The sequence below is a fragment of the Leuresthes tenuis genome, unplaced genomic scaffold (genome assembly GCF_036924035.1).
Source record: "Leuresthes tenuis unplaced genomic scaffold, fLeuTen1.0.hap1 SCAF_18, whole genome shotgun sequence".
In the NCBI taxonomy this organism is placed as follows: domain Eukaryota; kingdom Metazoa; phylum Chordata; class Actinopteri; order Atheriniformes; family Atherinopsidae; genus Leuresthes; species Leuresthes tenuis.
Window position 1 is genome coordinate 22,702,919 of NW_027325372.1, and position 14,523 is coordinate 22,717,441.

A 14,523-nucleotide genomic window follows, 5' to 3' on the forward strand; every position below is an offset into this window, starting at 1 on the left:
CAGTCCGTATCCAGTGATGGTCCTCATGCCCTTCCACACCACCTTAGTGTTATTGTTCTCCAGTTGTCTGTACCTTTTTTCTTGTACTCCACCTTAGCTTAACACAATGTCTTTTTAAGCTCCTGTTGTACACTCCTCTGCTTTTCTCGATCCCCATTCTGGAACGCCCTCTTTTTCTGGTTCAGGAGGTCTCTGATGTCACTGGTGATCCATGGTTTATTATTAGGATAGCACCTTACAGTCCTCACTGGAATCACAATGTCCTTACAGAAGTTATTGTAGTCTGTGATGGTGCTGACCCTCCTGTCCATGTTAATGTCCATTTCTTCTTCCTCCAGCAGTACAGCCCAGTCTGTGACATCAAAGCAGTCTCTCAATGCATCACTCGCCTCTGGTGACCACTTCCTGAAAGATCTGGTAGTAATAGGAAGTCTTTGTACACAAGGTCTGTAGGTCTGTAGATCTACCCAGTGGTGGACGAGACACCTGTAAGCCTTCTTCACGTTAGCATTGAACAGATCTTATGTCCTTTCTTCACTTGTTGGACAGTCCACATACTGTACAAAGCCCGTCAGTCAGGAGGATAGAGAGACATGGTTGAATTCCCCTATGATTGCAATGAATGCCTCAGGATGCTTGGTCTGTATCCTAGCAATGGCGTCATAGATGCGTAGGTGCCGCCGTCAGTGGTATGTAAACAACGATAACGACTGGGTATGAGAACCCTCTGGTTGCACAGAACGCACGGAAACCAACTGACAGCAGTTCAATGTCTAGACAGCATACCCTCTCCTTAACGGTCATATTACAGGGGTTTACACATCTCTGATTAAAAAATAGGATAATACCCCCACCTTTCCGCTTACCTCTAGTACTCAGGTCTCGATCCAATCGTACAGCTACACATAAGTCCGGTGTGTTGTCGTTGTCAGGACTTGGACAGACCGTCCTTATACAGCCGTTGGTTCCGCACAAGCGCTTCTAGCTCATCACACTTGTTTGGCAGCGAGTTAGCGTTTCCCATAATCACAGAGGGCAGAAAAGGCTTGTACCTCCTCCTTCTGTTGCCTTTAGTTTTACTCCAGCTCTGCATCCACGGTACAGCTTTCTTAGCTCGGTCAGAATTTGATGTTTAATTCTGCATCCTATCCTTGACAGTACCAACAGTTCTTCTCTTGTATACACTGCTCTACTGGTAGCAGTGGACATTGTCAAAAGATAAGAATTAAACTAAATGTAAATAAAAAGCAGATCACAAAAATGTTTAAAATAAAACTAAAATTATATAAACGATGAACAAAATTCCGAGCTACGCAGACTTGCTGCCGATAAGGCCGGCGCATAGCAACGTGGATGTTACTTTGACACTTTCCACACCCCTAAACATTTCTGTAGGTCAGTCATACCCGACACATGGCAACTGAACTACCCCGCAGCAGTGGGCCACAAAAAAAACTATTAGAAATGGCTCAGAAAACATCACAGTCAGTGGTATTCACCTGGCCTCTAAACTCCCCACATACCAACCTGATGGGATCTGAAGGCATCTGTGGGAAGCAATCCCAATCCATCAACCCACAGAGCCCAAATAATCTATTGTTAATGTCCTGGTACCCTCAAAAACTACAGGACACCCTCAAATGTTTTTTGTTCACACTCTGAGTGGTCAGAGCTTTTTTTGGCATCATCAGAAGGAGGTCATCATGTCATAGCGGTTTATATTTCAAACGCATGCAAAATTGTATTCCTCAAACAAATAGGCTAAGAACCAGTAAATGCTATTGAGGTTTAAATCCCTCTATCCATCCATTTTCTATACCCGCTTAATCCAATTCAGTGTGTTATCCCAGCTGACACTGGGCACCCTGGACAGGTCCATCACAGGGCTACACAGAGAAAAATGAGACAAACAACCATGCAAGCTCAGTCCTAGGGTCAATGTAATGAGTCACCAATTAACCCAACATGCATTTTTTTTGGACGATGGGGGGAAGCTGGAGTACCCAGAAAAAAACACGCATACACAGGGAGAACAAGCAAACTCCACACAGAATAGCTCCAGTGTGGATTCGACAAATGGAACTGTGAGGAACGGTCAGGCGACAGTGCTCACCACCTACCACACCACGCAACTTCCATCTTTATTATTTTTGGGGGACCTGAACATGCTCAACAACTCCCCCAAGGGAATGCATAAAATTATGTAATTTTGGGGTTTTGTGAATTTTTGGGGAAAAAAATTACTCAGTGCCACCTTTTGTGGTTGCCCCATTACTGCATCACAGAACACATTAAGACTGACAAAAAGTCCTGTTGGAACAATGATCCAAACCTAACAGAAAGTCGGCCATTTTGGTTCAAAGACATAAATTTGGCGTTTTACAAACATGTGATAACGAACTCCTCCAAGAGATTTAATCATAGAGGCCTGAAAATTAGTCCATACAGTCAAAAGACGTGATTAAAAGTTATTGAAGGTTTTGTTATAAACCATTGGGTCTGCGCATGGCAGCACCTCAAACTTTGATATTTCGCAATGAAAATGGAAGGCTCCAAAGTGCACCAAACGTTACACATATCATCACACTCCTGTACAGATTGAAATGGCAATATTTTGTGGTCCCCATAGCATCACCCACTGGCTTACAAGAAGTCATGTTTCACTCTTGGAGTTATTGCTCTGACAGTGTTCACTTTATTTAATTTAGTTAAGATGATAAATCACTTGCAATTATTACAGTTACAACACATTCTAAAGTGCAACCCTGTTGAACCTTATCTGACATTGTAGACTATGTGCGAGTGTTTTACCATGAGGTCATTTCTGTGAATAGTATGGCTGTGGTAAAATAGTACATAATGTTGTTGCTAAGCTTGTGTCATGATGTACCTCTGTTGTTGAAATGTAATCAGTTGGATTTAAAAATGTGTATGTCAACCTATCCAGTCAGTATCATAAACAGCCATCACTGTTGATCACAGCCCCTTACTGAACCCAATTGTGTGTCAAATTGTTTCATCACCAAAACCCTGTCGAAACAGACATACACATGGTCTGAATGATTATATAGACTATAAAGCCACTCCAATACATACATTTCAAAATTTTCCCAGTAGTTCCCTCATCTTTTCAGTCTGGCTACACATATTATCATTACTTATTTAACAGTCCTTCACCATGAAATCAAAATTTGATGTTACTTTTAATAGCACTGTCCTTCACAACTCATATTTTGCATTATTGCCAACAGTCCTAGACTGATCATGTTTGCATGTTTTGAATTATATCAAAAACCTTCAAAAAGCATTACAGGTCACCCAGATTGTCTGATTTCCACGGGACTTGACATATAGAATCTTCAGACCAAGCCTCACAGAAGCTATACTGTGGAATTTTTAAGTTTGCTTCCGTTTGCCCATAGCAGCCAATCAAACTCAGCGCTGACATGCCAAACCGGAAGTGAGGCCATATCTCAGCAACCATTTGATCTTTTGAAGTCAAACTTCTAACACAGACTTGTGACCAAGTCTTTAAGAGTCCCAAGAATTCTGGTCAACTTTGACGTAGAGGGGGCGCTATAAGCAGCAAAAATGCATTTTGCTCATAAATTTGGAGCCGTTGGTTCAAATTTCACAAATGAGGTACCATTGGAATCCCTGCATGAAGACGACTTCATCGCAAACACCAAACTTGGTGTATGGACTCATGATGCCTTCCTGAGCAGCCATAGGCTTATCTGCTATGCTGCAAGGCAGTGAAGCCCTATTGTATTCTTTGGCGGTATTATTATTATTAGGGCCCGAGCTGCAAGGCAGCGAAGCCCTATTGTATTCATCAACAGATGTCTGTGGAAACTAACCTGTTCACACACAATTCCTTGCAGCTTTTCCTGTTGTTCAAACTCACCTCTTAGAAAGTGACCGATCATAAAAATTGTGAAGTGTTCAACTGGCCAGAATAACACCAAAGCTCCAAACAAACCACATCCCTTGATATCAATTTTGGAATGCCTGCCATTTGCAATATCAAAATTGGCGAATATAATTTGTCCAAAGCTAAAAATCCAACCAGTACAACCAGTGGAAGCAAGACTGTGTTAACCTGTGCAGCAGTTATTGTTATGTCAGTTTTGGTGTGTGCCACTATACTCAACTTCAAGAACAGCAACCATAAACTATGCTTAAGTATTGCTCAGGAGCGGGTTACTTTTCTCTGCTGTCGAACTGGAACAAGTGATAGATCAATTTCAAAAATATCCAAGTAAACTTAACTGGTTAAACTGGTCTTTTTTTTGTCATAATGACTTAACAGAATAAATGCATGTTTTGGCCATCTGGTCAAAAAGGAAAGTATATGAAGATTCTAGGAAACTAAGACTTATTTGCCGTTTTAGACATGCCCGACATGAATGCCCCCTTTTAAACTTGCCTGCCTCCCTCCCTCCCTCCCTCACTCCCTCACTCCCTCCCTCACTCACTCCCTCCCTCACTCACTCCCTCCACCCATTGAAACAGGTAAGGGCTGACCACCTACCCAGGATGTTGCAGACCTCCAAGCACTTCAGCTGGCCGACTGTCATTTAAACTTGCCAAAAATCATTTAGAGAATCTGGTCACACCCTGCTCAAAGCAAGTGTTTATTATGGAGAAATAGGGTGTGTGATGAGAACAGACATTACTTTCTTTGTGGTTTACTGCTGTGCCAGACAAAGTGATCCGAGCAGCCTCTAAACACACCAACTATCCTGCTGAATTAATCTTATTATTCATTGATTGTGCAAGCTGACAGTGAAACGCTGCCCTCTGAGTTTATCTGAGCAGCTTAACCTGAATTCACAGAGGCCTGTCCTCCTGCTATCAGATGTGCAGATGTTACACTTAGGGCAATAACAACTAGGTGACTTTAACTGGACTGATACAGAACATAATGTACTCAGCTGCTTATTCATTTTTCATTCTCAAGCAAGTAAAAAAAAAAGTTAGGTGCCAGACAGCACTCAAAGCCATTCCTAGCTAGAGATCTGACCCAGAAACCTGCGGCCTAGATATTGTTGTTGGATCTTTATGTCATCCTATCTTGGCTTTTGTGCAATCTGATTAGTATATTGACTTTCACTGGTGCAGGTTTCATAATATTTTTCCTTTTGTTATAATGAAAGCTTCATCAGAATGTCTAATTCTTTAATACGCTTAATATAAATATGTGATGGAGACACAAAGATCCAAAAACAAAGCAGGATTCCAGTCAGCTGAAAGAAAACTGTCTGGTCAGTGATTTATACATTTCAACCAAACTGATCACATACCTCCAGCATTTGAAATATGTCCCAGAGACAGGGACTCCCAAAAAGAGGGCCACAAATCAAACTCTTCAATTAACACAAAAAACAAATAGCATGTCGTAAACCATGGTTTTTTCTGCTGTCGGTTTTGCTTGAAGTTTCAGGTGTTAGCATAGATTACAAGTGTGCAAGTTGTTTACATGTGATATTGTTGTGAAAAGTGTGATAAATCCTGTTGAATGCCAGAGAAAGGATTGAATCAGTCACATCAGTCACAGCTTCATATAGTGTGTGTATCTGTAATCATATCTTCTTCTGATAGTGTCAGATTTGCATAAGATGACATGAACAACTAAAATGAGTGTCAGGGACAGACAGATCTAGCTCAGATTTGGGTTATTTATGTTATGTTACAACTTGTTATACACTAGCATAGTACTATCAAAATGGCTCAATAGATTTTGAAGCCACTTCCATAAGACCCTACCAATACCCGTTTAATTCAAGCTGCCTTTGGGCAAGAGGTAGGGTACAACCTGGACTGGTCGCCAGTCCATCACAGGTCCACACAAAGACAAACAACACAAGCTAACATTCATTCCTAGGGACAATTTAGAAACACCAATTAACCTAACATGCATGTTTTTGGAGGAAGCCCAGTCCCCAGAGATAACCCAGCCACACGGGAAAACAGCAAACTCTACCCAGAAAGGCAGGATTGGAAACAGCTGTGAGGCGACGGTGCTAACCACTACACCACCATGCAGCCCCATATGACCAGATCTAAACTACATTTATAGATGCATTTTCTTAATCCATATTGATCAAAATCATGACAAATCCATTTGATTGTTAATTATGTGAACTGAGGTAAGTTCTGTAAGTTGTACTCACTCATTCTCTAACAGGGTCATGCACACCACCTCTTTGACCCCCGGGTTGTTGGCCTTATCACAGCAGCAACCCTGCAGGCTCCAGGTGGCCAGACGCACCACAGGCCTTCCGTCCCGCAACCCGAGCGGGGGCTCCATGTTCGGTCGCATAGAGATTATATGAGTCGGCCCACCAAGCGGAAGATCCAACTCGTCACTTCTGAGACTGAATGAAGTTGGGCTTGGGTTAAACTTGGTGGTGCTGGTCTGTCCTCCATTGATGTTGGTTGAGGGCGCCCTGGAGCGCTCAACGTACACTTGAAAGCGGATTTTGTCCAGTAGTGAGCTGTTGATGTAGCTGACCCTCACCAGGTCCTCGATGCTTTTAAATGGGCCGTGCTCCGTCCTATAGGCCACTATATTCTTGACTATTTTCTCTGTCATGCCTCGGATGCTCATTAGCTGCGCAGGGGTGGCGGTGTTAATGTTGATCCCGGTGTACGACTGGTGGTCCAGATCTTTGCGCAGCGAGGATGGGGAGTCCAGGGACGAACTCATCCTGCTGGAGACACAGATTTCCAGTTTGATCACCTCTAGTTTGGTGGCTCCGATCCCGCTCACCAGAGCAAGGTCCTCTACTTTTTTGAACCCGCCAATACAGTCCCGGTATTCCACAATATTTTGCGCAACAGTGCGGCTGACTCCCGGCAGAGTCATGAGTTCTTCCTCGGTGGCTGTGTTGATGTTGAGCCGTTCCTGGATCACCAGGATGTTGCCGAAATTGCACGCAGCGCTGAATTTGCGCTTGTTGCAGCTGAAGTCAGTAGGGTCCTTGGGAATGGAGCGGTGGCAGCCCAGACTCCCACCCATGGCACCGGCGGGTCACCGGGGTTCGGGTCAACGTAGAGTGGTGAGGGCCACGGCAGAGAGCAACAGCTATGGAGCACAAAAATGACGGTCATTCAAACACTTACTAATATAACAAAGTGATTTATCAAAGGTGAAATAGGGCTCCAATTAGTCCTGACTACAAGCTGCATACAAATCGGCGTCTCCCTGCTCTATGTGCAGCTGAAGCGTGTGTGCGTATTCCGAGAGGAAGATAAGAAATGAATATGTGGACTCCCCCGTAAACTTTGCCCTCCGAAATGCCGCTCTGTGACTGGTCGCAGGTTGGACTCCACACACACCCATCTGACGGACGGACAACAGAGCTCATGACAGTGTAAAAGCATTAGATTTCAACGAGAGTCAAATTTAATAGGTTCATACACGAACACACTTAGACATTACGTGTTTCTCTTCAATATAAAATCAGCCTCAGTAATGCGCCAGCAAGAACTGGTGTAGATCACTTGTAGAAGAGAGAGTTATGGAATACAAATATAATCCCTTCGTTATTTATTTATCTTTTCTTTTAAAACTATTTTAATTCTGTGCGTCTATAGGTAAAGCTACAGTGTATTAAAAGCATGTCATATGTAAGACAGGTTTTTTATTTTGAAATAAAATACTTTCCATTTGACCTGCTTCCTCTAACAGTGAAAAGAGGGGGCGCAGTTTCAGGCTTGACAACTTCTCTCATGAGGACAAGGGGGTAACATTCGTGTACATTTTTTGTGAGGTTATATTCCAGTTTTTATATGCTTTTAGTTTATGTCACTAATTGATAACTCTGTATTGATGCCTGGTTTCATACAGTACTGTGTGTCTATTGTCTTGTCTTTAATTTCTGCTTCCCAGCAGATTTTATTGTAATATTGAGCAATAGTTCTCTATTTTTAGGAGTCTCAACTGTGTAATTCCTATCTTGTAAAATTGTATGTTATGTAATAATTCTCGGTATATGGAGATTCTCAAGAATATCTTAGGGCCCAAGATTGGATTCCAGAGGCTCTGAAAGGGACTCATGAGGGATTGTTATGTATAGCTTCCATGCCTGCACCGTTTGATTGAACTTTTCTAATTATGGAATAATTATCATTATTATGGAATTATGGAAATCTAATTATTATTATGTGCCCTGTGATGGACTGGCGACCTGTCCAATGACAGCTGTGATAGACTCCAGCCCCCCTGCAACCCTGAGTTGGATTAAGGGTATAGAAAATGGACAAATGGAACTGTGTGAGTGTCCAGAGGCTGAACTCACTTTTTCCTGCCAGCTCCCAAGTCCAGAGTGTAGGTAATGTGCAATTGAGCCCATATGTGAATACAGCAGGTAGTGGTGTAGAGAATTTTCTGCGAGTGAGTCCTGCCTCCTACATGTCATACCCAGACAACACCCCTAAACCTAATACATTTCCAGTGGTGAAAACCTGTCTGACAAAGACGTTTTTTCCAGTGGCTGCTACACATTTTTTGACTCATAAAGGATTCATTGAACACCAAAGATTTGTGAGATGTTTTATGGACTTTCAGATAGAAAATGGATAGATTTGAAGTCATATGGAAATAATTTTCTCATGATGGTGTGAAAGTGCACCAGCAGAGATAGATCAAGGTCAAGATAAGATTGAATGATTCAGCACCTCGGTTTAGGAGGGTTTGCAGGGTGTCAACAGGTTCAGATAATCTAAACAGGTTTAGATTATCTGAACAGGTTTAGTGGGGTTTGCATCTAGGCCCAACTAATTCATGAGGATTATGTTTGATGTTGACCAAGGGGTCTTTATGAGAACAGATTAAAGGCATCCATGGGCGCTCTTTTCACATCCATTCACTTGTCTGGTAGTGAATGGATGTGTTCACATTACAGCTCTATTTACAGAAGGGATGGCCCATGGCACACATATTGGACATAGCCACCTTTGCCTGACCTCATCTCTTACACAGTGTGGATTAAGCAGAAAAATCTAATAGCAGGTAAGATGCAATGAAATAGTAACAAACTAAATTCATGAGGGAAGGCCCTGAAAAGGATGAATGAAAAGGAGGTATGATCGGGCATAATCTAAATCAGTTAAGTATATTTACACTTTTATGTGTCTCTATTTTATGTGGCCCTGTGACCTGTCCAGGGTTTACCCTGCCTCTTGCATAATGAGAGCTTGGATAGGTTGCAGTGTGTTTGAGGCGTTTTTTGGTGGACCTTTAAATTAGTCTTTCCCTCTTGGTTGTTTGCACAAAATTTGGACTCTTTGGACTCAAAGCTGCTGTGTACAAAACATTCCTAGACTGCTGTACTGCAGTATCATACCACAGCCTAATCAGATTGACATTTAGTCTAGCTTGGGATCTCCTCTTGTTGATTAGTCAGCCTTCCTCTCAGGTCAACCAAATGATTCAACAAAGAGAAATGTGTTCATGTAATTCTGGGTTATCGCCCCACCTGATAAATCAGGAAGTTGATACAAATCTAACATTTCCTAAGGCTCCAATTTGGACCCTGCCCTGTCTGTATTACCAGACACTTTAGATGAGCCCCTGCCACAGAATGACTGTTGACAGTGCATTACCAAGGTACTCTTTCTTCATGTGTTTTATAACCTGTAGAATAAATATATCCTTCTGGTAGTAAGAACACATTAAAAGAATTTGAACACTATCACATTCCTGTGAATTAGGTTTTAGTAGGTCTAAATGTCCCATGCAGAACATTTTAAATATAATCTGTCTCGTTTTGATTATGTTTTGTCTTGTTTTCAGGTTTCTTGATTTATTTCTGTCATGTTTTTCCCCTGTCATGTTAAGTTTCACTCAAGTCACCTGTTTCTGTTCCACAGCTGCACGTCATCACTAATCACCTCCCCACAGTACTTAGTTTCCAGGTTCACTCATGTCATAGCAGAATCCTCACCTTACCTCTCATGATCAAGTCACGTTTTTCCCTCAAGTCTTGTCAGGTCAGGTTTTTGTCTCACAATTCCATAGTCTTGTTTTTTCATAGTCACTCAGTGGGTTTACATGATTAGATTAACTCGATTATAGCTATAGTTGGGTTATGCTCCTTATTTAAGCAAGGGTAATTATCCTTTGTTACATGGCAGTGAATGTATTGAATAACTGGCACAAAGCATGCAATACCGCAGTAGATAAGTGGCGCTGTACCCGTTTCAACTATCGCTAATAGAGCCACTTCCAGTTGACGTCTTCACCACCAACAACAACAAAACTAAGGCATTCAAGAAAGATAGCGAACGAAGAGCAAGATGAAGCTACGTCCCTCTACATTTGAGATTAGCATGGTTATGGCACAAACGCAATACACAACGGTGCATTCTCCATTGCGTTGTTTATTTCTTTCTGACGGCGGCGACAACAACAGTAATATCGTCTCCTTCTGGGTGACGATCGTGGGAAAAAATCTCGAGCATGCGCAGAACGCTCGATCCTATCCAGTTTCGTCTGCAGGCACGTTAAGTGGGCAATCGGATCGAGTTATCTCGGGGTCTTAATTCGATCGCAAGTAACCCGATCCGATTCAATTTCTTGTCAGATTAAGCTTGTTACATGAGCTGAATAACTCAATCTTATTGTAATTTAGCCATTAATCCAATCCGATTGCCCGCATGTAACCACACTGACCTAATATAATCCATTTTTTTCTATCCTGACAATATCCACATTCTGGGGAAGGACTTGATACAGCTATTCTTTTTGGATGATGCAATTGAGGACATTATACAGTCTCCTTTGTTTAGTCCTCATGTTGTAGCATTTTGAATGATGACTAAAGGAAAAATACAAATATGTATCCATCAAAAAAGAAGAGTAAGAAGTCTAACCACTATTACGGGATGAAAGGTGTGCATACTAAGTACAAGCCAAAAATGACAAAAAAATCCCTACTAAGACCCATTAAAACAAACACATTTTAAAAAACATCATTGGGCAATGCACCTTATACCCTTATGATACCTCAACAAGGATGTGTAATGGAAAATTAATTCTTATATGCATTGTATTGAGTGTTACTGTGTATACTCTGCAAATGACCAAGCTGCAAGGTACCACCCTGTCCTGTTTTCTTAAATTTCTCCTTACAATGGTGGGCTTGGTATAATGAGATAGCTGCACTTTAAGGGGGACAGGGATGAAGCTGATATTTACGACTGTGTCTGGGTAACTTCATCTGTGGTTTGGGGAGGGAAGGTAGACTAGATAAAAACAATCAACTATACCCAAGGAGAGATGACGTGACAAGTGGGCAATATAACTGTGTTTTTTCCTCAGTGGTCAGAGCGACTCTGTATTTTGTACTGTTGTTCTCTCTTGCAAGATATTATTATAAAAGCCTCTTATCTCCTCAGAAGAAAATAACTGACTCTGTGCATTACTAAAATTTGCACCACAATTTTGGCGTCACAAACAGGATCCCTCGACTGGTTGACCTGGACCGGACCGCAGTGCCTGATCAGCCTGGACTGAAATAGGTTTCTAGCCTCATACCTCCAAGGTTTGATATGTTCTCTCCAAGAGAAAGGACTGATGGGTCTGTTTCCTGGATACCGGGGATCTTTTTTTTTTTAAACACAATAATCTGAGGCTATAAGATTGCTTTGGATTGGTTCCCAGTTGTGTCATTAGTGAGACAGAGATTTCACAGGTAAGTGAAACTTTTGAAGCAGTCTGAAGAAGTGTGACTAAAGCAGTCCGAAGTAGTGTGACTGAAGTACTCCAAAGAAGTGTGAGTACAGATTAGGGTCCTCACTGGAGACGTCCTTTGATTGAAGGAATATATTCCCCCATTCTCAGACTCAGACTTTTGACCCTCCCGGGGAACCCAAGCATGATGAAATGAAAAAGAATGATGGTTTAGAGAGTTTTAAATGGACTAGTTATTGGATAGAAAATTGGGGTTTTCCACCTGATGGTTCCAGTGGTTGTTCTCAGACATAAGAAAATTCGAAGAAAAGTTTTTTGCGAATATGAGAAAGAGATAACGCGGAAAAAGAAAATGAAGTTTAAATATTGTGAACAGTTGGAAGAATGTAAGAAAGGTATATAATGTAGGAAAAAGGGAAATTGAATTAAGAGAAATAAATAAAAATGCTAAACAAATGCCAGGACGGAATTATGATAATAATTTAGTATGTGGACGAAAAGATAATTTATCTCTGACTAAGACTGAATCTTCTTTTAAACCACCATATTCCACTGATAACTTTTTCTTCTCTTTCTGCACCTCTTTACTCCCTTAGTGCTCTCGCTGTGCCAGAGCCAGACCTGGACTCCTGCTCTCCACTACGCCTACATCAACAATGACAAGACCCACCATAAGCATCTGGCTCTCAGGAAGAGGGAACTTCTTCAATCCTCCCTCGGGGAGAAATTCCATCTTCCTCACAACATCAGTTACATCAGTCTGGTAATAAGGAAAAGGAAGAAGTTTGGTTCACTAATGTAACAGCTCAAGACTTCTTCACACAAGGGACAAAACTCCTCTCCCCACAATCTGGACTTTGGACATCTCAAACTGTTATGCTTGCCATGCCCAGAACCAAGTTGAGACCCGTAAGACAACCAAAAGGGACAAGTGTGAAAAAGAGCAACCAATACCATGTATCACGCAGTTGGTGATATGATAGGTCACCCTGGAAACAGAGGACGAGGTCGGGGACATGGATGCGGGAGAGGAAGTTGACATGAGCCACGCCTGAGATATGACCGAATGCTTGTTTTTACAGTGGCTAGACCAGACACTGGAAGAATGACTATCCACAGCTGAGAAACGATGAAATTGAGCAAAAGACTGACTGGACGTCATTCGCCAGCGGAGCCTCCACCAATGAGTGATAAAACAATACACACACACACATTTTTCCTGCTCTGTGCAAAGAAGAGACGCTTGCTGACTGTGACTCACATAGTAAAGTTTTGCATACTATTTCTGTCCTAGAGCAAAGATATTTACCTCAGGTAATAGAAACTTATGTTCATTTAACTTCTAAAGCCTACATGATTTTTCCAACTTTTCAGCTTATTGTTTTGGTTAAACAAGTAACATTTATGGTTGACCCAGAGGTTACACCATCAGTAGGGAAGTGAAGGGGAGTTTGATTGTCCTACAAAGTTAAGTGGGAACCACGTTTACTCTATGTCTGCATCAGGTCAAGTTGTGAAGGAGAAAATGACAACGCCTATTGCGTCTGTCACTCCCGATGAGCTCTCTTTCAAACACTAATTTTTGTTAACAGAGCTGTGTCCCATTAAACTGATAGGCTGTGATTTCATGTGTAAACTATAGGCATTATTTTAACTTCCACACCAGAGGGTGTTAAGGTTATGTTGCAGCCTGACAAAGTTTTCACAGCAATGCAGTTTGACTTATCGACACTTACATATGCTTATGAGTGGAAACTTCCCAGGTCTCCTTTCTCACAGCAGCTCGTGGAAGAATCAAAAGCGTTAGTTTCGCCAAATTCTGATCTCATGCAACCTGCTGATTTGCACTGCACATCACACATTTCTTTGGGGCCTGACTATGACCATGAGAAGAAGTGGTTTTGCACTCCTTTTTAAAAATGTCTGTCTATTTTATTTTGGAATTCACAAACTGCAGCACTGGCTGTGTCACTCACTCCAGCACAATTAGAATTTTTTAATGTTTGTGGTACTCTCATGTTTCTTTTACCAAACCATCTGACGTGTAAAAAACAAAACCCTTTGAAGCCTGAAGCAATTAAAGGGATTAAACATGTTTTTCAATCTTTTCAGAAAACAGGCATTATTGTTCCCTGTGAAAATTCACCTGTGCGCACTCCGTTATTTCCTTTTAAAAAGATTAAAGATGCCGGCCAGCCAGATGAATGGTGTTTTGTACAGGACCTCCAAGCAGTGAATGCTGCAGTTCAGGCACGTGCTCCCACTGTGCCCAAACCACACACTATTTTGTGTCAAATTCCATCAGATGCACAGTTTTTCTTAGATGTTGACTTGTCTAATGCATTTTTCTCTGTGCCCGTGCACCCTGATAGCCAGTTTTGGTTTGCTTTTGAGTTTGAGGTGAGATCTTGGACTTTTACACGGTTATGCCAGGGGTACTGTGAAAGTCCCACTATTTACAATGCTGCACTCAAAGCTAGCCTGGAAACCACTCCAACTAACCTCAGGCTCTGCTCTTTGCAGTATGTGGATGAATTATTTTATGCAGCCCATCTAAACAACAGTGTGAAAAAGACACAGTGACTCTGTTGAAACGTCTTCATTCTTGTGGCCACAAAACTAGTTTTTCTAAGTTACAGTTTGTACAGGACAAAGTCACATTTTTGGGTCATGTGATTTCCAAGGATGGGCGCTCACTTTCTCCTAAACGCATTGCTGCAGTTCAGAACATTCCTAAAACGCTTCTTTAGGTGCTCTTATACATGGGAAAGGCCTCCAGTCAGCTGATCATGTTCCATGGACTCCTGAGGCTAAATCAGCTT

General features: G+C 41.8%; 1 protein-coding gene across 1 annotated transcript in view; it reads right to left on the reverse strand.

Annotated features, from left to right (window-relative positions):
- Positions 1–7,372, reverse strand: part of eepd1 (endonuclease/exonuclease/phosphatase family domain containing 1) — a 50,794-nt gene extending 43,422 nt beyond the window's left edge. The window contains exon 1 of the mRNA XM_072370307.1: positions 6,177–7,372. Coding sequence (XP_072226408.1) covers positions 6,177–7,024 — 848 coding nt within the window. The 5' untranslated portion in view covers positions 7,025–7,372. The remainder of the gene's footprint in view (positions 1–6,176) is intronic.
- Between the last annotated feature and the right edge of the window lie 7,151 nt (positions 7,373–14,523).